Below are 27,230 nucleotides of genomic sequence, written 5' to 3'. Positions count from 1 at the left end.
TTCATTCGGGCTGTTTCCTCCTAAAGAAATCAAAACTCCCATGACAGCCTAATTAAATACTGCTCTATGCTCTTTCTTTTATACCCAGCAATCATCACGAGCTCCAAAAGAAGAGGTATGCATCTCTAACTTGTATGCCAAAATTAGAAGCGTGCCATAACGACCAACTTTGCCCGGCTCAGTGCGATTGGTACAGTTGTTTTCTTTGTCTACACCATTCCAAGAAGTTAGTGATTTTTTTCATTGCAGATACTTTATAAAGTCTTATGTAATTAACCACTAATTCAATCTAAAATTTCAATTGATCAGCTTTACACTAAGTCTACTCTGCGAATGTGCAAGTAATAAATTAAATTAAAGGACTTGGCTAAGTTACATTTAATGTAACTTACAGCTACGACAAAACATGTAAAAATTTGTAACATGGTAGTGGGACTCACTGTCATGTTATGAGGACTGTAAATTATATCGATTGTAACTTAATAAGAACCCTAAATTAAAAAAATAGCTTCTAAATAATTGACTGATTAATCGAAAAAGATTAGAAGATAAAGTATTCATGTTTGATATCATATGTGGGAATGAAGAACATTTGCATGCAAATGAATAATAATTTTGTTACTGTCAGAGGTACTTTCACTTTAGATAAAATTTCACCGACATCAATTGCTACATAATTTTTCATACTAATTTAACCACGTAAATTGTCAATTCTTAACTTACCACAAGACTGTCCCCACACTTTTTCCACTAACCTATATTTCTTTTTCCCTATCTTTTTGTGCCATGACACCTTTTTTTCTAGCAAAATTATAAACTAAATTGCAATTGGTTTCATGATTCAATGACCAATTTCATTGCAACATTAAAATACTTGCTCTGAAAAACCGGAGCCTATAGCTGCTTCTTTTATAATCCCTCACCTTATTCTTGGAACAAAATTCTATTCATATTTCAGAACCCATCTCTCAAAACATGGCAGCAGCAAAAACAAAAACAACTTCAACAACTTCTCTTCTCTTACTCTTCTCATTCATAATTGTGTTCCTATCAATTCCTTCATTTTCTTCTTCTTCTTCTTCAACGGATTCTTTTGTTTTCGGTGGCTGCGCCCAACAAAAATACACACCAAGCTCAGCCTACGAGTCAAACCTCAACTCGCTCTTAACATCCCTAGTCAACTCAGCCACGTACTCGTCCTACAACAACTTCACCATCATGGGCTCAAGCCCGCAAGACGTCGTCTACGGGCTCTACCAATGCCGCGGTGACCTGTCCATGCCCGACTGCGCCACGTGCGTGGCACGTGCCGTCACCCAGGTCGGCGGCCTCTGCTACCAGGCCTGCGGGGGCGCGCTTCAGCTCCAGGGCTGTTACGTAAAATATGACAATGCAACGTTCCTAGGCGTCGAGGATAAGACCGTGGTGTTTAAGAAATGTGGGCCGTCCGTTGGGTACGAGCCTGACGCTATGGGCCGTAGAGATGCTGTGTTGCAAGGGCTCATGACGGCTAGCGGTCCCTACAGGGTTGGTGGGGCAGGGGATGTTCAGGGCTTGGCTCAGTGCGTGGGGGATCTGAGCGCGGGAGAGTGTCAGGATTGCTTGGTCCAGGCGATCGGACGGCTGAAAAGTGATTGTGGAACTGCTGATTATGGCGATATGTTTTTAGGCAAGTGTTACGTGAGGTACTCTACGGGTAAAGCTCCAAATTCTTACAAGGATCATAGTGGTAAGTCCATTCTATCCGCACGTCAAGGTCTCATCACCAAAATCACTTAATGACTTGGCTCACTTTGTTTGATTCAGCATATCTTTTTTTCTTCCCCTTTCTTTTGGTCCCAAAATGTGATTAATTCAGCACTGATTATGGACAAATTTAGACTCCAATTGGTTCAATTTTAATCAAGTTAAATTTCACAAAAATAAAGCAGTTGGGGAATCTGGATTTTGGTTCAATGGGAGCTGTAATGAGAAAAACTATGAATTTGTAGAGCATAGAACGTAAAAACTATAAATTTGAGGGACCAAACATAAAATTTACATAACAGTAGGCTAAAATTTAACCGAAAGGGCTAAATTTTAGGGGACCAAAGCCCTCTAATGAATATTCATGGAATTAAATTTTGGATTATTAAATAGTGTTTTACATAAATTCAAGTGTGTTAAATAATATTCGTTGTTCCAAGTCAAATTTTAAACTGGACTCATTGTTCATGGCAGATAAATCTAGCAATGAGGGAGAGAAGACATTTGCAATTATCGTTGGATTATTAGCAGGAGTAGCTTTAATTATAATCTTTCTTACTTTCATAAGAAAAGTGTTTGGGGAACATGGTAACGTCTCTTTTACTCTCTCTGAAACTTTTAGCGTTATGGTTACCAGAAGAAACGCAAAGAATCGATTCACTGATTAGTATGTTTTCTTTTGCAGGTAAATAGAAAATTAATGATAATTAATATTGAAGCAACAGGCACAGCCAGCTTTAATTTGAGTCCCCTTTTTCTTTCGCCCCCGCCTTTCTTCATAATGTTAACTTTCGTATTTCTTTATTGCCCTTTTACGAATTTTATTTGCATTAATCTTTCTAATCGAGATTCGAGGAAAGATCAATAGATGGGGCATGTACCCATAAAAGTATAAAAGGAGGGAGGGGATTAAAAAAAAAAAACAAAAACAAAATAACTTTAAGATCCCACTCTCCTCTCCACTTGTTGTATCGTCTAATATGAAAAAAAAAATGCCATATTCTTTTTGTAAAGTGAAAGATGCTGTTTCCTTTCCCTATTTCAATTGATGTTATTTTAACTTTCCTTTATTTTGTACAGTCTTTCCTTATTCACTTGCAATTTTCCAGCAAGTGGCCCAGTGTCTGTGTTATCAATTATTTCTATTTTTTTTTCCCACTTTTTTTGAATCAGAAAGCTTTCACTTCACCAAGAGGATGTGAAATTGGAGGATTGCCTGATTAATTAATGTGATTTAAGCAGCAATTCGGTCAAAATCATGTATTCATTTTGAAACTATTGTAATAAATACAGTGCTTATAAGTTATGATAAGTTGATAACACTGGATGATTGTTCGATATAATGGAATAATTATTGTAAACTTTATGAGAAACGGTGTCAAGTACCATCAAAATTTAGAGAATATTTATTTTTATTATTTGGATAAGAATTCTGCCACCAACAAAAAAAAAACTAAAAGTAGTAATAATTGAAAGAAAGCAGAGACGGACTTCACGATTCAGAAATTTAAAGTAAGATTATGCTGACATCATAATCAATTCAATTTAAATATTTATGGAAAAAAAATTCCAGCATTTCACAAATTCTAGTTTATACTTTATATGCACGATGATCTGCTTTTAGGTAACAGTTCAAGGAGTACTTAATTATTATTAAAAAGATAACTATATATAATGTTCTTCTTCTTCGGTCACCATGCATGAATAACAATGATTCAATTTATGTACCTGAAAATATTCAAATTAAACTTTAAGAAAAAAATAATCTTTTTTTTTTTTAATTGCTTTGTGGGTTTTAAATTTTAATACATTATCACTGTCCTGTCTCACCAACGACGAGTCCATGCATGTTATGTTATGTAGAGTACTAAATTGGCATAAGAATGCTCGTTGCATGCTGTATGTAGTGCTGCATCCTTCTTTTCCTAGATTTCATGTTAAAGTTATGAATCTTTGCTTTTATTATAAATTTCCTTTGTGCTGTCATGTAAACAAGATTTTGATTTTTGTGGTGATTTGGGAAAATTGGAAGATCTCGAGCATAAGCCCTACACGGTACACCCCTAGTTCTTCACACCAATTAAGCAAAGCTTTTTTTTTTTCCTTTAATTGTTTTTTAAGCTTTTTTTTTTTCGATAAATCATGCAAGAAAGACTTAAGTTAATTCTTCATTCAGTTGTTAGTGTATATATTGGGTCCGTTTCATGTTATCTCATAGTGGCTTCAAAGCCAAACTTGATCATTTGAAATTAAAAGCCTAATTCTCGAGTTGAAATATATTCTATATGATGATTAATATTGATCTTCAATAGTCAATACTAATACTTTAAGCTTGTTTTGAGTCTAGTGATTTGAATTCTCTAATATAATATTAGAGTTAATATTTTATATTCGATTCTCCCACGTGTAAACTCTGCCCTAAAATAGATTACCTAGATAGACCCATTAGAACTGGAATTGTCCATATTTCATGTGAGGGGTTTGTAAAGACGTGTTTTTATACTAATGCTGAACCCCACTTACCAACTTAAGCTTTTAGATTGAGTTGGTTGAGCTATTTGTCTAACAATCTAAATTATCAAATTAATTTAATATCTTGATACAAATTAATTATGAATTAAATCGCCTAAGTTTAGAGTGATCCCTCGTAATTCACTTTTACCATGGAATCATGTGATTGAATTCACTTTAATTTCTTGATACTTCTCTTATCGAACTGTAAATTTGTATAATCCACAAGAAAAGATTAATGTTAAAAAATTTTTTTTATCTCAATGTTTCATTTCACCGAAACATATGCAATGTATCGCTTGTTTATACATGGACTGATTTATTATCAACAAAAATTAGACAGCAACAAACAGTGAGTTTTTGCAATAATTTGACATGACCTTTTCTTACCATTTTATGGAAAAGATCAACATTACAGTGGCTCACGGGTTGGCATGGCATGAAGACAAGCAAAAGTTGCATTCTCTTCTCTTTTTTGTGGGAAAAAGAGTTCTCTCCCCGTCTTTCTTTATTATAAGCGATTACCAATTTCTTGTTGCATGGAAATAAAACAATATAATCGTCCAGTATATCCCTATAAGTTACTTTCCTAGAGCTTAATGCTTATGATCACTTAAAAGTTGATTCTTTCGACATCTTGTAAAGCATCGAATACACCCATCACCATGCTTGTTATAGATTAAAGACTTTGTCTTTATGCAACCAATAATTATGCTAGAATACGAGACTTCCAAAAGGAGCAATAGTGCATTTATATTTTGTATGGGACATGAGCTTGTAGGTTAAGGAAGTAGCAGAAAGAAAGGAAAAGGAGATGAATGCTTTCAGATTCAAACATAGTTTTATTGTAAAGGTGATAAAGTGGGAAGTGATATATAGCCTGTAGAAGAAATTATTGCCGTAAACAGACAAACCATTAAAGTAATGCTAATCAATTGATAATGCATATTCATGAATATCCGATGTGTGGATGTGAATCATTTCATGCATGCAGAAAGAACCAGATTCTTTCTATTTTAAATTTGATTTCAATTTGTTTATTCTCGATCATCATGTTTATAATATATTAGCATTAATTTAGGGGAAAAAAAAAAAAGACAACGACCATGTTAGAGATGAGTGTATTTACCAAATAATGTATCTTTAAGGCATACTAATTTTTTTGTCCAAAGTTTTAGAATACCGAAAGGGTTCGAGAAAACTTTAAAACTATGGAATTTAAAAAGCTTAAAACGCTTAAATTTATATGTTTTTCCAGATTTCAACATTTCTACTACAAGGATCCAAGAGAAAACATGAGAGCAATAAAAAAAAAGGCAAGAGAGATAACCAACTTTATCAACTTTCAAGGAATCTAAGGGAACCACTCATATCGCATTGGTGTGGTGGTAGCTCAATAATTTTCCTTCACAATTATTAAGATAGGGATTCAAGTTCCCTTTATGAGCATTGTCGATATTTTTTGTTTTAATGACTTGGAGATGGATCCAGTTCGTTCTAAGACCAAACATCTAGAATGTGTCATAACAAAGTTACGTTGGCAGCGTTTGAATAAATTTTTATTTCAATTATTAGTATTAGGGATGCAAACAACAATCTTGGAAGTTGTACGCACACACGACCTTGTAATGACTTGCCCCAGCCCATTTGTCCAAATTGGGCCCATTTGGCCCATAGTCACTCATTCCTGGGCCACATGGGCCCACTCACAACTCTAGAACTTGCGAGCTCATCTTCGTTCTTTCTGAGAAATAATATCATACACAACAGAGGATGAGGCTTGTAGAATATTCCGGACATTCAACGATTACTCGAACTCGGCTCTCCTCCATCCCCTTTACGCCACAATCCAAAATCAAGATTACAATCAAACAATGGCTGGTGACTTTTTTGGGTACCCTTTCAGGCGCTTTTTCATGAGCCCTCCTGTCTTCCGTGAATGGTCCGGATCGACAGCCCTGATGGATTGGCTCGAATCCCCAAGTGCCCACATATTCAAGATCGACGTCCCAGGTACTGACTCAACCTCAAGTCTCGTTTGTAATTGATTTGATTTTTTTTATGGGTTTTATATTCTGTTTACTTTTTAATGAACGGCCAGGATATAGCAGGGAGAACATAAAGGTACAGATTGAAGACGGGAACATATTGCGCATAATAGGAGAGGGTGCTAAAGATAAAGAGGAGGCAAATACAAAAGAGACAGTTTGGCATGTAGCAGAAAGGCGTGCTGGCGGAAGAGGAGACTTTTCTCGGGAAATTGAATTGCCCGAAAATGTGAAGTTGGATCAAATCAAGGCCCATGTGGATAATGGGATTCTTACCGTTATTGTGCCCAAAGATGCCAATCACAAGAAGAGTAGTGTTAGAAATATCAACATCACTAGCAAGCTCTAGTTGAGTAGATTCTATGAAATTATTAGGCTCCCTCTTCTCAGCTGTCCAATTTCCAAAATGGGCTTCTGATGTAAGAATAAATAATAATAATAATCAATAATCTGTTTTGACTGATTGCGGACGTGTTTGTTGTGCAATGCGTCGTGTAACAACATCGACTGTGTCTGTGTGTGTGTTACCGTATCGTATGGGTTTGCATTTCGAGAAAGTTGGCCCCTTTTCTTTAATGTGGTTTAGAAGTATTAAGATAAGCCATTGGTTGTAGTACATTTGATAGTTTAGTGTGTTAAATTTTCCAATTTATGATAGTTTAGTGATAAATTAGGATTGAAGTTCCGAGTCCCCTCTCTCTCTCTCTCGCTCATGTGTATTGTAAGTATTGATTTTTCTTCCCAAAAAAGTCCTCGTGACTTTTTCATTCCTATAATTAAGAAGAAGAAGAAGAAGAAACAATCCAAAAAAAAAAAAAACAGATAAAAACAATATTTATTGCCTTCACCATTTATCAAACTAGACGGCCCATTATTTGGAGAATTATTTAAATAATATCAAACTACAAAATCTTGTAGAGAACCTTAAAATCAATACAACGTGAAGGCAATCATCCCTGCCGGCTTCCAGCTAAACTCACTCAATACACGGAAACAGCTAATATCTGGTTCTTTATACAAAGTGGTTGGGCTATCTATGGCAGACTCATTTTTCACACTCTATGGAGTATGCATGGCCTATACAGTCCACTCCGGACTATTATTATTATTATTATTATTATTATTTAGTTTACCTAAGATTTATCTGGCTTTCTTTTACTTAAAGCTCATTACAACAAGTTTGTTGAGAACTTCAAATGTTGTAATCACTTCATTTCATTGTTGAAAGTGCAATCTAATCATTACTTCGGGTTAAGGGTATGTTGGTTAAAGGGGGCCCCGAGACTTTTCAACTGTTTGGTGCTGTCATTTATGATTAGATTGTTGCCATAGGCCTTGTTTGGCGTGATAAATCCTTCAGATGAATAATCATAATTAATGTAGGCACGATCATGTGAAGATAAATATTTTCGGTGCAATTTACAATGTTATAGGCCGAAATTATTTTATATCTTTGTGTTCTCGAAACTGCTAGCCGCTAGGCGTTGGCGTTCAAGTGACTTTTTCAAAAGAAGACGACGGATAAAATGAACACAAAAAAAAAAAAAACAATGCTTTCTGACACAACAAAATATTTTAGACTTCTTAAAAACTTTCGGATGTTTTTTCGTTATAAAATTAGGATCTGATACCATACGACACTAATTTAATAGTTTCAAACCGTTATTGTGCACGATAACATCATGGAATCCAATGAGAAAAAAATAGTTTATAAATTATGAAATTAGAACTTAAATATTAAAATCTCTAACATTATTTTATATTATTTTATTGGGCCAAATATAACTTAAGAAAATTTTGTCAATTATGTCATTTATTTTTAGGTAAATATTTGTTTAGAATTTATATTTTGAGTTAAATGTCCGTATTGTCCTTATATAACATCTCCATAATTAAATATGTTATATTCTTATCTTTATCTTTTTTTTTCTTTTACAATAATACTCTTTGCAACAATATTGTTGATGTTGATTAATTTATCTCTAAAAAATAATTAAAAAAATTAACGAATAACTATTTATTAGCAAATTAATTAATAAATATCAATATTTTTAAATATTTGTACTTGTACAATAATCTTTCCAATAATTATTTATAAATAAATTAATATTAGCTAACCTAAGGTAATGTTTAATATCCTTACAATAATCTTATTAAAATTATTTTATAAAAAATTAATTTACCATAATAATAATAATAATAATAATGTGTAAATTTTTATGTTACTTTGAAGATTAATTTAATAAATTATCATTTTTTCATTAATATCCCAAGAATATTATTGTAAGAGTATTATTATAAAAGAAAATAAAAGTATAGTACAAATGTAACATATTTAATAATAAAAATATCTTGAAATATTTTTTTAAATATAGTGATTCTATGAATACCTACTTAAAATATTTGGATTAAATAAGTATTAATCTTTTATTTTTAAATAATTTTAAAAAATATTAAAAAATCTTTTTTAACAAAATAAGTAGTATTTTATTTTAGATGATGTTTATCAGCTCACCACGTAAGAAATTCCAGAGTGAGAACTATCAAAAGTTTAAAACCGTAATAGAACAATTTTGACTAAATATTTTGTTGTACATCACTATCATATCCGCATATTTTGTGGGGCCAACTATCCTTTGATACTGAAGCGGGCCCCGTGAGAAACGTGGACGATGATCAGTCGGTCACATAAAGTGCGATGGACGGTGCACATAGTTGGTGGAAAAAGAAATTCATAATCGCAGCTGTTGACTGGCATAGATTAGTGCATTCACAAAAGGCACATGTGACATGTATTCATAGCCTATTTATTTATTTAATATCCATCTCAGATTGTTCATTGTTGGTTCCTTATTGGGATGGCAAAATCTCGGGCCGGGTCCGGGTATGGTATTACAATGATTGGATCTTGTCCGAATATAATCGGTTCGGGTCTGAATTCAGGTCGGGTTTTAATTTGGGTGCGTAAATTTTATATTTTTTAATATTATATGTATATATATTTTTTATTTTTTGTAATTTTATAAGTTTTAAAATTATTTTAATAAAATTTGATATGAAAGTATAAATTTTAAGTGTTTAAAACTTTATATATGTATAATAAATGAGTCAAATAAATATAAATATTTAAAATAATATATATTTTATAATATTTTTTTAATAAAATCTAAATTCCGAGTTTATCAAGTGATGTGCAAGATCGATCCAGCTTCATACCCAGATCGAATAATATCCGGCCCACAATACCTGGGTACGGTTCGGATCCAAACCGAGCGGATATTTTACCACCTCTTCCTTAACAACACTCTTTCTTCTCCGCCAGCCAGTCACTGTCTTGTATTTTGTTAGCACGTACTATCAAAACCCATAACGCAATGATCTAACCCCCAATACGATGACGTTTTCGATCATTTAATTTATTTATTAACCGCTCGATTAGAAATGGAGGTGCAATGCATCGTATATTGTAATATAATTGTATGCTTTCAGTTACAGAGATTACGTTCCAGTCAAAGACTGTAAAACATTTGATGTTTCTCTGAGCCCATTTTGGTTACTTCAAATTAAAATTGATCAAAGACAAAGGTTTCGGCATGGATTTTGACATGCAATTTTTCAAATTTTAATGTTTGTTCTTTTCAAAAAGAAGAAGAGGCTGTGGTTAGTGCTACTTATGGCATTATCCATGTTTGGTTGGATTATATATATATATGTGTGTGTGTGTGTGTGTGTGTGTGTGTAATTCTCCGATAACTTATATGTGCATTTAAAAATTTATCTTTTGAACCATCTTAGAATATTCACTGAGGATAGATGAGTAGTTACTTATGACTAAAATGCTTGAGATTTCATTGTTACGGAATCCACTAGCTATTGGATAAATTCACTTCCATGCGTTGACAGCTTCCTATTTTGAGTTAGATGATTAAGGCCAATATGTTTGACATTTTTTTTTTTTAATTTTTTTAAGCTAATATGGATGGGCTATATATTAAAATGTGATTCAGGCCTTTCGTTTACTATTGGTGTTACGTGTAAATCAATGTGATGTTGTGGCCGAGTTTTGACATGCTTTCGCCAATCTTTGGGTTTTATAGCTCTAGGTTTTTTCTGCCAACTATGAAGCTATACCTCATGCCATTAAATTCGCTTATGATAGTAGCTGATTTTTGTTTGTATAGTGAGCAAATCTAGTTCAAAATTGACTTGTTTTCAACAACTCCATTTGTGCTGACTTTCTTGTATTTGTAAAATAGCTCCAATGAGGCTATGAGTGAGGCTTACCTTCTATTATTTTGCTTTTTTAAGGAGCTAAGGATTGATAGATTTCTTGTTTCATAAATTGTCTCTAATATTAATAGAGGTAAAAAATTGGTCTTAATAGAATTTATTTAAATTAATCAATTGCATTTTTTATTGTGAATAATGTGGCGATGTGATGTTAAATGTAAATTATATCATAACCTCCTCAACAATATCGAAAATGTGAATAGTCACTGTAAGTTGTGATAAAATCTTAAAATAATTTTTAAGTTTTAATTTTATATCAACTAATTACTTTTTCGTTGACTCTATTAATTATCATTAAATAATATAAGATAAAAGATTATTTTACTTCTAAAGTCTCTCAAAACATCATTTTATCTTCTTAAATAAATTTAGAAGTAAAATTTGTCTAAAATTATTTTACAGTCGCCAATAAAATTAATAAAAGAGTTGTTAATTGATATAAAATTAAAATTTGAGATTGTTGTATGAGATATTATCATAAACTTATACTAACTATTTGAACTTTAAATATTTTTATAAGTGCTTGGGATAATCCTCATGGTAAAAAAAAAAAAGGGTCAAAAAGAAAAGTAAACGAGGGTTCTGATTTGTTTACTATTTATTATTATTGTTAATATTTGATTTTTTTTTGTTTTTTTTGGTTTGAAAGTAGTTATTATTTGAAAGTAGGAGAACGTGACTGGGGACCGCGTAGGCCCCACTCGAAAAAAGGAGCCGTTTGTTGTGGTCACTACTAGTAATAGAACAAGAAAACTGCCCTCTCCCAAACATGACGTCTAACCAACGAGCTGTTGACACGTCACATCTCAGATTTCTAGTCTAGGAACGAATTTTCCTGTGCTCCTCAGGAGTACGAGTTCCAGTCAATACAAAGGGTAGGGTCCATCAATTTGGCGGTGTATTATTGTAGTATTGTAGGACCTCAACCAATCAGAAAGCGAATTTGTAAACAGCTAAGATTTGCTTGCGGATCTTCTACTTCCGAACATGAATGGCAATTAGGACTTTTCCTAGTTGTAAAACGAATCTCAAGGAATGAAAGGTAGTCGAATGCTCGAATCCATTAGTTATGGATATTAGTTATGGTTATGGATATATTTGTACCATTAAGAGATCAATCTTTGATAGCTACCCATGAGTCCCAATCTTGTTCATTTCAAGATTTCCTTCCTTTTCCGTCGACTTTTCCTTTCAAAATTAAAAAAAGCAAAAGAAGAATTTTTTTCCTTTTTTTTTTAAATGACAATATTTAAATGTTCAATTTGCCTTTACGGTTTTGAAAATATTTCATTCATTAATAAGAAGGCTAATTTTTTTATTGACGCTTCTTTATTTACCCTTATTTTTTAATGACAAAGATGGATACATTGGTATTTTCATAAACTTAAGTGATTACAGATTTATTCTTTAAACAATCATATTGTGGCATATTATATAACACTTTGTCGATAAATTGTAATGGTATGTATTATTTTCTTTATTTATATGATTTATTATTTAGATTAATATGGATTTCAGTCGCAATTAGTGCCTATTATAAGAATATGTGAATTTTTACTCAGAGACAAAAGAAATATTTTTCATCTAAATTTGAATATGAGTTGACTAATATTTAACTACAATGAAGACTTAAGGTTTTCTGATTTTGTAATCCATATAGTTTACTATCATAAAATTCAAATTTTATAGAAAAAAAAAAGTCATTTGACACTTTGAGGTAATGTATGAATGGTCAGCATATAACTTGTGGCTTTGAACTATTATCATAGTCCATAGACATACTTTTATTAGTATATTTATGTTCATAATTCGAACCTACGTTTTGTTGTTTTTTTTTTTAAAGGCCTTTTGCACAAGCTAAATTTACTTAACATTTATTAAAAACTTTCTTTAACTTCCGCTATAGATTTTTTTAACATATTAGATTATTGAATATAATTAAACCGATTATTATTGATGTATCTTAATCACAACCTAAGGAATGAAAGTTGTACTTTAAGAAAATTAGCAACTAAATTTGCGATTACCAATCTTCAACAAAGTGGGCAAGTGGTTTTAAGGGGAAAAAGCCTAAAATGTGGGTTTCGCACAGATCTTGAAGCTAAAAAATATAAAATTGGGATGAACCAACATCATAAAGAAAGACAACTAAGCAAAGACTAGTTGCAAATTTTAAAAAATTGCATATATCGCCTTTCCAAATGATTCCATGCACAGCTTCAATGGCTACTTTAAACAGAGCAACATTTCGAGGAGAATTGGAAGAAAGAGTGAGCGGTGTGTCGGTAGCGAATTAAATTTTACTAACCGTATAATATTTAACGAATTTATTAGAGGTTTGATTATGTATGCCGTATGGGGAACCCCAGGCATAAAAGAATTTTAAATTGGGAACATTATTTATAAGAAAAATAATGCCATTCAAATGGTTGTGAAAAGTATTTGACCTGGTAACAACAATAGGCCCAATGCCCCTTGGCTGCTTATTGTGTAGTTTCTGTTGTTGTTACTACATTTTTTCTCCAAAAAAAAAAAAACAAATCTTGGTAATTAGAGTTTACTTTTAAAAAAGCTATAAATAGCGATTTCAATAAGCATCTGTATCATAGCTGCTGCAGTCAAGACTTCAAGGTTTCATGGGAATGTATCGTATGCAGAAGCTGAAGCCGTAAGATGGGGTTTGTAAGTAGCTGTGGATGCAGGATTAACCTCTTTAATTATTGAAACTGATTCGCAAATGGTGGCTGATTTAATTAACAACAGAAAGGGCAGCAAAAATGAGATTTACTGGGTTATTTCAGAGATTCAAAACAAGTTTAAGGATCTCCGCAATATTAAATGCCATTATACTCCAAGATCTTGTAACGCGATTGCCCACTCATTGGCTAGATTAGCTTTTGATCACTTAGAAGCTGTTGTTTGGTTGGGTTCTTTTCCAATCGAATTTATGAATGTATTCAACTCTTTTGTTTGAATGAAAGTTAGTATTCCTTTTCAAAAAAAAAATAAGCATCTGTATAACTTATAACCCACACGTTAAGAAATAAAAGTCTTGTGATCTCATTACCTCACACGATAATTTACATTTATTGCATAACATATTTTTAAAAAAACAATAAATATGTTCGTGACAATAAATCTCGTTCATAATTTACACATTAACAACTCAAAATTTATTGACTTAGTCTAATTTTACTCAGAATCAAATTGTTTTTGATTGAAAAAAAAAATTGTTAGTTTGGTCTAACTAAATTTATTTTTCTTTTTATAATATTAATTATCAGTAAAACTAAAATTTATGACAAATCTTTTTCTAAAAGGTTTGTTCTAACTCTTAAATTGGACATATAAATCCGGGGTCCACCCCGAACCTTCGTTTATGTCCTTTTTAGACAGCTTACATAAATTACTAATTTACCCAAGCAAAACAGAGAGCTCACTCCCTTAAACCACGCATCAAAACACTGTATCACCTCCTCTCCCACAACACACAGAACCAAAAACAGAACAAAACACACGCCACATCACTAGCCAACTCAACCGAAGCTTCATACCCTTCCCACAGAGCCTATGCCCTGTAGCCTTTCTTTGTTTTATTGTTATTATTACACACACAACGAGAACTTAAAGTCTTCAGCTGTGTCTGTCCTCCTCTTTTTTTGTTGCTAGCGGTTCAAAAGTTTTCATTACCATACTGTCAACAACATAGAAGGTTTCATTTTTATTATCAAAAATGAAACCTTTATCACAATGGGTGGTTACAATCCTTGGTATTTTGGCCGTTACAATTTTCTCGAGGGTGGATTCAGATCTAGCTTCGGACAGGGCGGCTTTACTCACTCTCCGTAAAGCAATTGGCGGCCGGACTCTGTTGTGGAATCTTACGGACGGTCCATGCAAATGGGTTGGTGTTTTTTGCACGGGTGAGCGAGTCACCATGTTAAGATTCCCCGGCATGGGCTTATCCGGCCAGCTGCCTATCGCCATTGGCAATCTCACTGAGCTGCACACTGTATCTCTCCGTTTCAACGCTCTTCGGGGGACCATCCCTTCGGATTTTGCTAAGCTTTCAAATCTGAGAAACTTGTACTTACAAGGGAACTTGTTTAGTGGTGAAATTCCGGGGCTCTTGTTCAGTTTAGGGAACTTGATTCGTCTCAACTTGGCAAAGAACAATTTTTCTGGTACGATTTCTGCTGATTTTAACAAATTGACAAGATTAGGGACTCTTTATTTGCAAGAGAATCAGTTAACTGGGTCTATTCCTGACCTGGGGGCCTTGTCATCACTTATGCAATTTAATGTTTCGTTTAATAAGTTGAATGGGTCGATCCCTAAACGGTTTGCTCGTTTGCCTAGTAGTGCTTTTGAAGGAAATTCACTTTGTGGGAAGCCATTGGTTTCATGTAATGGTGATGATGATGATGATGATGGGAGTAATTTGTCTGGTGGAGCAATTGCCGGAATTGTTATTGGATCTGTGATTGGACTTTTGATTATTTTAGTTCTATTATTCTGTTTGTGTAGAAGGAAGAGAGATAGGCAAAGGAGTTCAAAAGATGTCGCCCCAGCAGCAACAGCAACAGCAAAGCAAACTGAGATTGAGATTCCCCGCGAAAAGGGCGCAGGAGATGGTGAGAATACAAGTTCTGATTTATCTGGAGTAGTGAAAGGGGAATCTAAGGGTAGTGGGGTGAAGAATTTGGTGTTTTTTGGGAAGGGAGATAGGGCATTTGATTTGGAAGATTTGTTAAGGGCATCGGCTGAGGTCTTGGGGAAGGGTACTTTTGGGACAGCCTACAAGGCCACTTTGGAAATGGGGATTGTGGTGGCTGTGAAGAGGTTGAAGGATGTGACGGTGTCGGAGAAGGAATTTAGGGAGAAGATGGAGGTGGTGGGATCTATGGATCATGAGAATTTGGTCCCATTGCGGGCTTATTATTACAGCAGAGATGAAAAGCTTCTTGTTCATGATTACATGCCGATGGGAAGCTTATCTGCACTTTTGCATGGTGAGCACCTTTATATCTCTTTGTTTTCCCTTTTTTTCTTCTTATTTGAATTATGCTTTGTCTTTTGGTTTGTTGCTATGATTGCTGGTTCTTTCTTTCTTGGTCATGTTGATTGATGGAGGTGTAGTATGTCTGCATTTTATTATCATTCTAGAGTGGGCTTGCCGACATATAATTTTCCTCAAATACATCAGTGGATCTAGATTATTACTGTTGCTATAGTTTCATGTTGTTAAATTGAGTATTTTATTTTTTTTATTTTTTTTTCCACTAAAGTTTTGAAATTTTATATGAATTTGGATTCAACTGAAAAAATTAAAGGACTGCATCGACGGCTAACTTCTGTGTATTTTCTGATCAGAGATTGATGTTTGTAGTTTATTCTATTTACTTGTTATGTGTGCCCATAATATGACCAAGTTTTCTTAAGAAAACAATATGATGACATCTCTGACATGGAAGCATGTTTCGTCTTTACTTGCTAATTATATCATGCCCAGAGGAAATGTAAACTGTAAAATGTATAAATCTTGAGTGTACCTACATTCAGAATCTACAAGGACATTTAATTACTAATTTTGATGACCAGCCAACTAAATTTGTAATTCAGCTTATTTGCACCAGAAACTCCAATGTGGGCGTAGTAACATCTTTGGCTCTTTCTTCGAGATCATTTTGGTTTGTTATTTTCTAACTACAGGAAACAGGGGAGCCGGTAGGACTCCATTAAATTGGGAAACCAGGTCTGGCCTTGCTCTTGGAGCATCACGAGCGATTGCATACCTCCATTCAAAGGGTCCTGCAAACTCTCATGGAAACATCAAGTCATCGAATATCCTCCTATCTAAATCCTATGAAGCTCGAGTTTCTGATTTTGGCCTTGCTCATCTTGCGAGTCCCTCATCCACCCCCAACAGAATTGATGGCTACCGTGCCCCAGAGGTGACAGACGCTCGCAAGGTATCCCAAAAAGCAGATGTCTACAGCTTTGGTGTTTTGCTTCTGGAATTGCTTACAGGCAAGGCACCTACACAAGCCTTGCTGAACGAGGAAGGAGTGGACCTCCCAAGATGGGTCCAATCTGTTGTAAAAGAAGAGTGGACTGCCGAGGTTTTTGACCTCGAGCTTCTGAGATACCAAAATGTTGAGGAGGAGATGGTTCAACTCTTACAGCTTGCCATTAATTGCACCGCTCAATATCCCGACAACCGCCCTTCCATGGCAGAAGTGACAAGCCAAATTGAAGAAATCTGCCGGTCTAGCTTACAACAAGGACAAGCCCATGATTTGGAAAACGGGTCTTCCTAGTAAGCTTATTCAATCGATTACCGTGAGCCTTCACCTTCAGTAATGGCCTGAAGAAGATGAGCAATCTTTCATTTGTTATCCCAGTTTTATCATGCTTAATCTAGTTCTTTAATTGTTTGTTAATTCATGGATTCATCCTCTTTTAAGAGACCGAACCTCTTGTACCCTTTGTTTCTCTTTATTCTTTCTCGTAGCATCATTTTTATATTCCCCTATAACTTTTACTTTCTATGTTGTATGCAGTAGGATGGGGATCTCGATACTAGTGTTTTTACTTTGCCGTGTGCAGTGTGTATATCCATTTGCTCTTTGTTGTTCATTCAACTATAATACGCTGATTTCGAGACCATTGAAATTGTTCATATGCCTTGGCATCTCTTTCATCGCGCTTTCATTTCAGTTGCCTTCTTCCGTTGAATTAAGATTGAAGCAACATGATCAAAGTCTTGTCTATAATTTTCAGTTAAGTTTGACATTGAAAATGACTTGAAATCTTTTCTTTTCTATGTATTATTCATAAATAATACCAGAACATCAGGATCATTTTCGCGGTAAACAAGTTTTTCGTGACAAATTTGACTGTGAAACCTCTCACTTTGAAAGAGATTTTATTCCAACATAATGAGCATTAGTATGCAAGACAAGAATATATTCATCTCCATGTCAGTGTCGGTGACGCATTATGACCTGGAGAAAGAAAGGGGAAAAAACAAAGAATAAAAGAAGGAAAAAAAAGGGCTGAGTCATCATCTTCAGCACATGCCATTTTTGGGCCTCAGGCTTCTGCATTTTCTTAAAATGCTGAAAATACATGCACGCTTATTCTTTTTTCTCCATTTTGACCTCTTTTAGAGAACAAATAAATTACAGAATCCCTATGATTTCTACCTCTTTTTTTTTTTTTTTTTTTATTAATAGTAAATTAGACCATCTGCTTCTGTGGAGTAGCTGTTGGATGGTCAGATCAGAAAAGCTCTTAATTAAATCATGATAAGACTGCTTTTGCTTTGGATGCAACTTTGATTTGTTGAAACTGAGTTGTATAACTTAAGTTGCTTAGTGAAGAATATATATTTCTTCTTTAGCTTTTGCTTGTGGTGCAAAAATTTAATTAATTTGTTGAAAGAGTGTTTTTAAGTTGGTATCAGAAGTAGGGCCATTGAGAACTTTGCATCTAAAGCTTTTCTAATTCAGGTCAGATACAGTTGGGTATGAGTCCCTTTCCCAATTGATACAGAGAAGCTAAAAGATTAAGAATTATAGTACCCATACATTAATGATTACTTATCAACATATTGCTAAATATTTCAATTTTTGATAGTGGAAGACATATTGCTAGATAATATGTCTATTTTTAATAAATTACACACACACACACACACTTTTACTTTTTAAAAAGAATAATGGGGTTAACCTGTAAACCAGTAAACCACAAAGAGGTGTAATGGATGTTTAGTCGCTGCCATGATTTATACCAACAAACAAAAAATAAATAAATGCTCATCAGCTTTCTAACAACATTTTAACAAATATTAAATTCGGATTAAAAAATAAAGGGTACGTTTTGTACACTAATTAGGACAATGATTTCCTTAAAATAGGCTGGCAGGTGGAGAGACATAAATATGGGCCTGGCTGCAACATACAATGACAGTAGGAAAGTCCTCTCACCGAAGAGCTTCTACTTTATAGCTCTGGGCATATAAAAGTTTAAGTTCACCCTTTTTACTTTTAAATACACCCTCTTCATAAATCTTCTAAACCCCAGAATTTATCTCATGAGAGACCCTATTTCTATTGCATACCCCTTTTATTTCCAGAATTGCCCTTACTCCAACGCATCCTTTAGTGTTTATGGACACAACTAGACTTATATGAATCACATTTGATCAGAATGTAACATATTCAATGATGGGCTTTGAAACTATGAGAACTCAGATGGACTCTTCAAAAGATGAGCATTTGCAAATTAAAATATCGAGTGGAAACGAATCTAGCCCCAATAAAAGGTCGAGAGCACAATTGAACTGTCGAGGGCTAAAATTAGCCCAATCGCGGTGGGATGGCAATTGGTATTCGCTTTCATCATAAAAGAGCTTCACTGCCGTCAGACAGCAAGACTTGGCGGATGCAAGTAATTTGGGCCAGATTTTGGGCCTCATGTGTTTGGGCTTTGGTCCAATAAGCATGCAGATCTTATTTTTATCTCTGCCAAATGCCAGTATATAAGCTCTGGGTTGGATCATCACCAAAGTCACTGTCCTCATGCCGAGTGGTGGGGTGCAGTTCTTCACATTGTGAGAGCTACAGTTTGAGTTTAATTTTTCGTAGATGGGAATTAATAATCCTTCCGTATTCATGAAATCACAATACATATTAGTAATTTAAAAAAAAAAGGACATTATCCTTGAAGTGCCATGCATAAACGACAGCTCAAAAGTAAAAGTAAAATAAATAAATGCCCTTGCAACGTTTATTTTTTTTTTTTTGGGTCTTATCCACGAGGTATTTTGGAGAGTTTTTTTTTGGGTCTTATCCACGAGGTATTTTGGAGAGGACCTCAACTGTGGGACGTACCTTTAAACGCGTACCATAACCCAGCCCTTGCAACGTTTATTATACATCATAGCTTTGACAAGCATTTTCTGTCCCCTTTAGCTGTTATTACTGTTATCTTATACTTGAAACCTTGAAACCTGAGCTTGTTATTTTACAAAAACCCATAAATAAATAAATGCCCGTTTTACCGTTTTAAAGTAAACATGCATTAACTTCTTAATTATTCATTCATGAGTTTACGTCACCTCCTTCCTATATGAGCTCTCACATTTTTGCTCTTCATGCAAAGTCGATATCATCACTAGCAGAAATGGATCTCATTATCACTTTCAGTTTTACAGAAATAATAAAACCATCTTCTTCAGCCCCTGACCACTAAAGGATCTATAAGCTTTCATTACTAGATCTGCTAGGTTCTGGTGCTTACGTCTCCATCATTCTCTTTTACCGGAGGAAGCATCTGCTGATCATCTCAAAAAATCACTTATTAACCCACTTCTATCCTCTTGCAGGAAAAATCAAAGACAATCTTTTTGTTGATTGTGACGATCTTGGTGTCACCTTTGTTGAAACCCGCCTAGCCCGCTGCTGCGACATGTCTCAAGTAATAAAAGAACCAAGTTTTCATTATATTCGCCCGACCCAGCTGATCACAACCTAATCGTCCCGAGCCAATTACTTCAGTTGTGGTGGAATGGCGATGGGTATTTGCTTTAAACATAAACTTGCTGATGCAGCTACAGCGGCTAACTTTCTTAAAACCTCGGGTTTACTTGCTTGCAGTTGCAGTCGTGATAATGATTTTAATAAGAAGCACAGGGACGACTCGACGATGGCTCATTATGATATCAACTCTATCTTTGCTGGGCGAGATTTACAAGACAAAAGATTGTCAAGGAGAAGGAGACAAGAGATTGTCGAGGAGATGGAGTCGTCATGTTTGGATCGTCCAACACGTTTTGAGGTTGTGTCCTCTGTTATTTTGGGTGCTCTGTTTGCAGCATGCAGAGGAGTAAGAGATTATTATGATGATGAATTAGCTACTACTCCTCCTCCTAGGAATGTTACGGCAACCGTTGCTATGAATTTGCGAAAGAGAATGAATCCACCATTACCAGAACAATCTTTTGGCAACATCTACTCAGCGGCAGTGCTCAATTTGCCGATTGACTACAATGGGATTTGGAAGAAAATCAACTATAATAGTTTAGCAGGAGAACTTCGCTGATCAATAAGGATGTTGGAAGACAAAATTATGAGAAAGTGAAATACTGAAACTATTCACTGACGAAGGATTCTCAAACAACAGAGGGCTTCTGATTACTAGTCAGTGCAAAATGCCGTTTTACGAAGCTGATTTTTGGATGGGGAAAACCCACATGCAGATGCAATGGCATTAGGCTTAATGATGTTCTTCTTTTTCTTATCGATAGCTGTGACTGCCAGGGAACCGAAGCGTGGGTGGGACTGCCGAAACAAGACATGGCTCGTTTTCAACAAGGCCCCGCCATCCTTGCTTGCACTTCTTAATTTGTAATCCAAGACTGTGATATGGATACTGTTAATTTGAGGTCAAAGTGAACCAGCTAGCATTGTGTAATACGCATGCATCATTTTATTTACATTTATCTTGTAGGTGGATATTCTTAAGGAGAGTAAAGCTCATTGCGTCTCTTTAAAGAGGTGTCATCCTTGATAAAATTCCCTCACACCATCGAGGTTCACAAATGAAAAAACGACCAGCGTACCACTTTTCGGCGGAACCTTCAATGCGGAGGAATCTGTTTTGGTGTAACGTCGACGGTGCAGTTAAATGCTGAATTTGTCACAGCATCTCATCTATTATCTAGTATCACTTCATGAAAATGAATTTTTCAGGTGCTTATTCGAAGCACTTCTAATCTAAATACGACCTTGACCGGAGCTAATAAGGTATAATAAATAAGTGCTCACGTTATGCTTGGTGGCATCGAGGGCAAAATTGCAAACCGTATAAGGCCTGAGCCGTATTCAACTGTCCGGGGCAATAATTAGTTCAGTTGCCCTGGGATGGCAATTGCTTTTTGCTTTTATCATAAAATAGCTGATGCAGCCACGGCAGCAAGCTTTCTTGAAACCTGGCCCTATACTTGCTCGTGTTGCTGAAAATGATTATAAGCACGTGACGATTAATTAATTAATTATGATATCAGCTCTATCTTTCCCGCGCGAGTTACCAGAAATGCCGATTATTTTTGGTTCAGTATTAACCTCTTTAGAAGTTGTGGTCAAGAGGTTAATTTACATTCGATTGTAATAAAGATAGCTTCTAATTTTTCTTCAGGATGGCCACCAATCGAGTGAGACGTCTCAAGTCATAAAGTTAATAAGTAAATGATTAATAGTACACGTAAGTTTTATTTCATTTCACTTGATCTTCTTAATAGAAATTGTGACTACGTCGCCCATACCACTTTAGTAAATAGTCACTAACGGAGATGGCAGCAAAACTTTGGACATGTTTCTTGGTCAAACTGCTGAAAGGAAAGAGGAAAACATACCGCAAGACATCAAAAACTGGGAAGTCATTTCGTATGCTGTAATTGAACACCAATCACATCAAATGCAAGCATCAACAAAATCAGAGGTGATAGAAGCAAACGCCTAGATCTAAATAATCAGTTCTCAACATGACCTAAGTTTTGGCATTTGACTCCAATTTTCTCAAATATGCCGGTTGCAGGTACATAATTATTGTGTAATATACAACAAAGTATATAAGTGGATTGCGACCCACATAAAATGCGAAGGGAAACAAATAAAAGAAACAAACGCATGAAAGATTTTCCTAGATTGTTCCATCTCTGCACAAAACACTTGGAGCATAATAAAACCATATAGGGTGGACAAACCCCACTGGGGAAGTTTTCTTTCACCTGTTCTACTTTACTGTTTCGGTCCTTTGCCTCGGTCATTTTCGGGAAAATAAAAGTTGAATAGCATTGAAGCTTGCTTATTTGGCAGTTTTAGAGTGCTTGATAAGCCAATCAATGACAGCATCTATGTTTATAGAGTCCTTGCATGATATCATGTAGCAGCACACCTCTCTATCAGTAATTGATTCAAGGCCTCTGTAAACACCAAAAAGATACAACCAAATTACTCAAGAAATTAGTTATAAAATTAGATATCAAGGTAATACTTTCTAGAAAAGTGTCCTAAACTTACAGTTGATCCACTAAAGCTTGCTTAGAAAGAGCTTCTGACTTGTCGATTTTGTTGCCAAGAACAAGCAAAGGGATTCCACTCAAGGAAGGTTTCATCAGAAGCTCATGCAACTCACTTCGAGCTATAGGAACACTGTCTCTATCAGCGGCATCGACTACATATCTGTCTTTGCATCCACCAAAAGGAGGCACAATATGGTGAATCTATTTGAAACACCTGACTAATAAATATATCAAACATAATTCACAACAGCTCCCACTTCTTAGCTGAATAAAGGGAATTAAAAAGCCCTTTATTCCTAAAACTGTAGACTTAAAATGCTTTAGGTAAGATTCCAATTTTCTTTTATCCTAGGATCAAGATAATGTACAGGCATGCAAACACTGAAACCAGCTCACAAAAAAGGCAATGAGTTATATGATATGTAAGAGAGAATGAAGAGACTGAGAGGTATTACAAGATTGCAGAAACCCCACGACAATAACGCTCCCACATAGTACGAAACCTCCGTTGCCCTCCAAGGTCCCAGAGCTTTATTGTAACATTTCCCTTTGTAACTTTCCGCATATTAAAACCGACCTGATTTTAAGAATTTGAAGAAACTCCTAAGATATGCTCTAATTATCATAAATTGCAAAATTGGAATTTCTGAGGTAAAAGATACCTACAGTTGGAATCATGTCTTCACTATATCCTCCTGTCTGGTAAAATTAAAGGAATTATGTTAGGAGCGAAAAGCACTGACATGTACAACCAACTAGACCAGAAAGTAAATGCAACCAAAGCATCACTCACAGCAATGGTATTAACAAGAGACGTCTTTCCTGCATTCTGAAGGCCTATGAGAGAAAGTTCCATTTCCTGTTTAAAGAATAAGCTGATATGCAAATACATGATCAGGAGCAGAAAAGGGTTTAGATATGGAAAAATTAGCTTTCCATTCAGTAAACAAACGGATTTAGAAAAGGGTTTAATTCAGTAAACATGACAATCGGTTATGAACACTCGTGACTTTCCTGTATTGCCTTTATGGAAAGGTAGACAAACAGATGTAGTTATTGGAATCTAAAATTTACCCTAACAAAAGCATCTCAACAAAAGAGCATGTATTTTCTCGAGAGCATATTTAGTAGTAACATCATTTGCCCCAGGAGAGACAAAAGGCAATAATTGTAACTGAAATAATTAAATAATTGTTAACCATCACAGAGACAATTTCAGGAACATCAACAACTTCAGTCCAAATTGGAACTAAACAAATTTTGCAACCAGATTCGCATCACTGGTCTTCCAATTGTGAGAATATATCAAAGAGAGTATCATAATAAATGTGCATCTTTAAGGTAACAGATATTAATTTACAAACAATAGTACCAAAGGCAAATCAAAAGAAAAGCATACTACGAAATTAAACCCATCCAACAAAACAAGACGTGCTAGTAAAAGTGGTACAGATGCCAACTATACTTCCGTAACCAATCCTACAAGTTCTTCCAGTTACCATGCAGCTCCATTTTCAAACATACAATCTGATGAATTAACCAAATTCCGAACACCAAACTCCTAACCAGAATTAAATTGTATTCAAATTCTAAACTTTTTTGTTTTTCTTCTTTTGCCAAATTTTATTGTTCAAGAAAGCGAGCCCAAGGCCTAAAATAATTTAAAATACAAGCGATAAACTAAAACCACGAAATAACGATAAAATTGAACTCAGTAAGCACTAGGCTAAAATCACGAAATAACGGTAAAAACGTGGAAGAACCAAAAAAAAAAAATTAGTACCTGCGGAGCCAATTGAGAATAGAATCGAGAAAACCCATTTGGGAAAACTGATGCAGAGACTGAATCTGAGGTTACGAATGGGGAAAAGGAAACGGGGAAATGAGGGAAAGTAGCGAAAGAGCAAAAAGGAAACTCAAGTACTCTTCGCTCTCTCTGGCTTTTTCATTAAGCTGGTTCTGTTCTGTCATTGTGCTGCATACAAATACAATATAATATCATATGTTAAGACTCCTGTTCCGTCCCGACTGGTAAAACGTGGGTAAAAAGGACAGTAGATTACGGTATTTTTTTCAAGTTTTGTGTTCTGTTTCTTGTCTTTTACTGTAATCATAAGTCTCTATAATCATGTGAAGCCCCAAGTCGGTTTATCCATCCATACACTCAAAATTTGTGCTAGCGTAGCGACGGCCATACACTAACAATATATATTTACCGCACAATAATTGAAATTATATAAGGCGGCAGACATTTTAAGCATTGGGATTTGGTTAAGTGGCTCAAAGGAAGAAAAAAAAACTGATAAAATTCATATTACACCTCTACCGTCACTAATATTATCTTCAGTGCATGTGTGTGTTAACATTTAAAAAAAAAAAAACTGTAATTTACAAAAAAAAGAAAATAAAATGAAAATTGGGCCGCAGAAGTTTTGTACCAAAAGCCTGACCCTGGGCCAGATTTGCAAAACATGGGCTTTGCCCCCGGTGCTTGTCTTATCAGACCCATTTATATTTATATTTCAATTATTTAATATGTAGATAACCCTAACTCTTTCCGCATTGCCATGAACAGCATATCTAGGAACATGGAGAAGAATTAATTATCATCTTTAATGTCTCTTCTTCTGGCAGGGGCACTCACCATTAGGTCTCTAATATATATATATATATTTTTTAACTTCAATCTATTTTATTATTTCCCATATCACACCTATGACTTCATAATTCTAAATGTTTGAACTTCTCTGAAAAAGGATAAATGTGACGTTTAAAAAAATAGAAATTCATCCCTATATTTTGACAAACACATCACATTAGAATTGCCTTTAAAATTAAGATAGCAACTGGGGGTATAATAAACAATTAAGAAAAATAAGAGACCTAAGTAATAAATATGAGAAATGTTAGGGTCGTATTTGTCATTTTCCGTAAAACAAAGGAAAAGATATAGTTTAGGAAACCTATTTTTGAAATCACATTAGGAAACTCGAAACCATGTCTTAAACGGAAAGTAAAATCTATAAGAGACTTGGGTAATAAGTATGAGAAACATTAGTAACAATAAATGCCATTCTCCTTATGACATAGGGAAACAATAACCATATCCTAAACGGAAACTAAAATCTATAAATATTAAATAGTTTAGCCATTCTCTCCCCTCAGTACTATCAGCATCGATCATGGCGATCATTAGCGTTTGGAGGGAGAACTTTCAGCAAGAAAGTGTGCAATTTGACAAGTCTCTACATCGATTTAACATCTTATCAATCGATACAGAGTTCCCGGGTTTCATTTGCAGCACGCCCAGAGACGCACCAACCTCTGTCGTCTACAATAACCTCAAATTCAATGTGGACAACACCAAGATCATTCAACTCGGCATCACTCTTTCTGATGACAAAGGCAACATCGGCAGTACGTGGGAGTTCAACTTTTCAGATTTTGATTTCCAGAAAGACCCTTACGTTGAAGAATCCATGCGGCTCATGCGAAGCAACGGCTTGGACTTTGCCAAGATTCGAAGAGACGGGATCCCACAGTGCGTATTCGTGCCCAGATTGTTAGAAATTCTGTCTAAACACAAGAATCTCAAATGGGTAACCTTCCATGGGTTGTATGATTTAGCCCACATCACTAAACTCTTCATCAACCATCCGTTGCCACAAAGTGCTAGAGCGTTTGCGGTGGGCGCAACAAAATATTTTGAGAGTGTTTTGGATGTTAAAGTTGTTGCCAAATACTGTGATGGGTTAATGGGTGGCAATCTAGGGTTGAGTAAACTTGCGAAGATTTTGGGTGTGGAGAGACTTGGCGAGGCTCACAATGCGGGCTCAGATAGTTTTGTGACGGCTGCTGTGTTTGCGAAGATGAAGGAGAAATTCGAGTTTGAAGAGAAAGTCTTTGATGGGATTTTGTATGGAATGGATGAGAGAATCATGAAGAGATCAATTCATGTGCCAAGAAAGATAATTCCGAGGCCAAGATATTGCCGGCCGCTGATTCCTCATCAACCTCCAACATTTATGACGCAGGGTTTTACAGCATCAATTCCTCGTCCTTGTTCTTTTAATTACTGTGTTCCTGTTCAAATTCAATCAAATATGTTCATTTTGATGTAATTAAATTGATCAATAAAAAAAAAAGTTCCACTGATTCTTTTCTACATGTTTCTTTCGCTTTTCTTCTGTGTTCTATTAAATTTGTTAACTTTTCCTTCTAATTGATAGATTTTATTTGGATTATTATTTCTATTCTAATGAAACTTTATTTACAAGTTTCTTAAAGTTCCAAACTAGATCCTATCCCATTAAGGACGAATATAATTCTATAAAATTACAAATTAACGGTACAAGTTTCTCTCGTGTTCGTATTCCTTTTGCTTTCAATAAATTTGTGATCAGCAAAATGTGCCTTTCCCTATTAAGAATAGCATATTTTTCATAAACAATTTAATTTATTTCTTTTCATATTTTCCCATCCATGCCTTTAAAAAAATAAAATTAAAATGCACAATGAATTATCCAAAACGCTACTTTATTAAATAC

At 34.9% G+C, this 27,230-nt stretch overlaps 5 protein-coding genes across 6 annotated transcripts; 4 read left to right on the top strand and 1 right to left on the bottom strand.

The window, feature by feature from the left end:
* Positions 1–745: 745 nt before the first annotated feature.
* On the top strand, positions 746–2,897 carry LOC18039455 (cysteine-rich repeat secretory protein 60). Its single transcript, XM_006430535.2, has 3 exons — positions 746–1,729; positions 2,221–2,334; positions 2,432–2,897. Exons 1-3 carry the CDS (start codon positions 976–978, stop codon positions 2,437–2,439), a joined length of 876 nt encoding a protein of 291 aa, XP_006430598.1. The 5' UTR covers positions 746–975; the 3' UTR covers positions 2,440–2,897.
* A 3,150-nt stretch (positions 2,898–6,047) lies between these two features.
* LOC18038600 (15.7 kDa heat shock protein, peroxisomal) lies at positions 6,048–6,680 on the top strand. The gene is made up of 2 exons (XM_006430534.2): positions 6,048–6,270; positions 6,359–6,680. The coding sequence occupies exons 1-2, from the start codon at positions 6,132–6,134 to the stop codon at positions 6,652–6,654; spliced, it is 435 nt and encodes a 144-aa protein (XP_006430597.1). The 5' UTR covers positions 6,048–6,131; the 3' UTR covers positions 6,655–6,680.
* A 7,374-nt stretch (positions 6,681–14,054) lies between these two features.
* On the top strand, positions 14,055–17,239 carry LOC18038599 (probable inactive receptor kinase RLK902). Its single transcript, XM_006430533.2, has 2 exons — positions 14,055–15,607; positions 16,308–17,239. The coding sequence occupies exons 1-2, from the start codon at positions 14,329–14,331 to the stop codon at positions 16,913–16,915; spliced, it is 1,887 nt and encodes a 628-aa protein (XP_006430596.1). The 5' UTR covers positions 14,055–14,328; the 3' UTR covers positions 16,916–17,239.
* Positions 17,240–20,168: 2,929 nt separating this feature from the next.
* LOC18039473 lies at positions 20,169–20,702 on the top strand. Its single transcript, XM_024182639.1, has one exon. The coding sequence runs from the start codon at positions 20,169–20,171 to the stop codon at positions 20,700–20,702; it is 534 nt and encodes a 177-aa protein (XP_024038407.1).
* Positions 20,703–21,676: 974 nt separating this feature from the next.
* LOC18039472 (ADP-ribosylation factor-like protein 8c) lies at positions 21,677–24,716 on the bottom strand. 2 transcript variants are annotated; one of them, XR_002904981.1, is made up of 7 exons: positions 24,467–24,716; positions 23,477–23,558; positions 23,350–23,382; positions 23,139–23,260; positions 22,682–22,843; positions 22,390–22,584; positions 21,677–21,990 (listed from the first exon to the last, which is right to left on the bottom strand). XR_002904981.1 is itself a non-coding variant. In XM_006430531.2 (6 exons), exons 1-6 carry the CDS (start codon positions 24,502–24,504, stop codon positions 22,467–22,469), a joined length of 555 nt encoding a protein of 184 aa, XP_006430594.1. In that variant the 5' UTR covers positions 24,505–24,716; the 3' UTR covers positions 22,173–22,466. The 2 variants fall into 2 exon arrangements, 1 of the variants encoding a protein (XP_006430594.1); XM_006430531.2 differs by lacking the exon at positions 21,677–21,990 and having other exon boundaries at positions 22,173–22,584.
* Between the last annotated feature and the right edge of the window lie 2,514 nt (positions 24,717–27,230).

This window comes from Citrus clementina, unplaced genomic scaffold (genome assembly GCF_000493195.1).
Source record: "Citrus clementina cultivar Clemenules unplaced genomic scaffold, Citrus_clementina_v1.0 scaffold_6, whole genome shotgun sequence".
NCBI classification, from domain to species: domain Eukaryota; kingdom Viridiplantae; phylum Streptophyta; class Magnoliopsida; order Sapindales; family Rutaceae; genus Citrus; species Citrus x clementina.
This window is presented reverse-complemented; position numbering and strand designations above follow the sequence as displayed.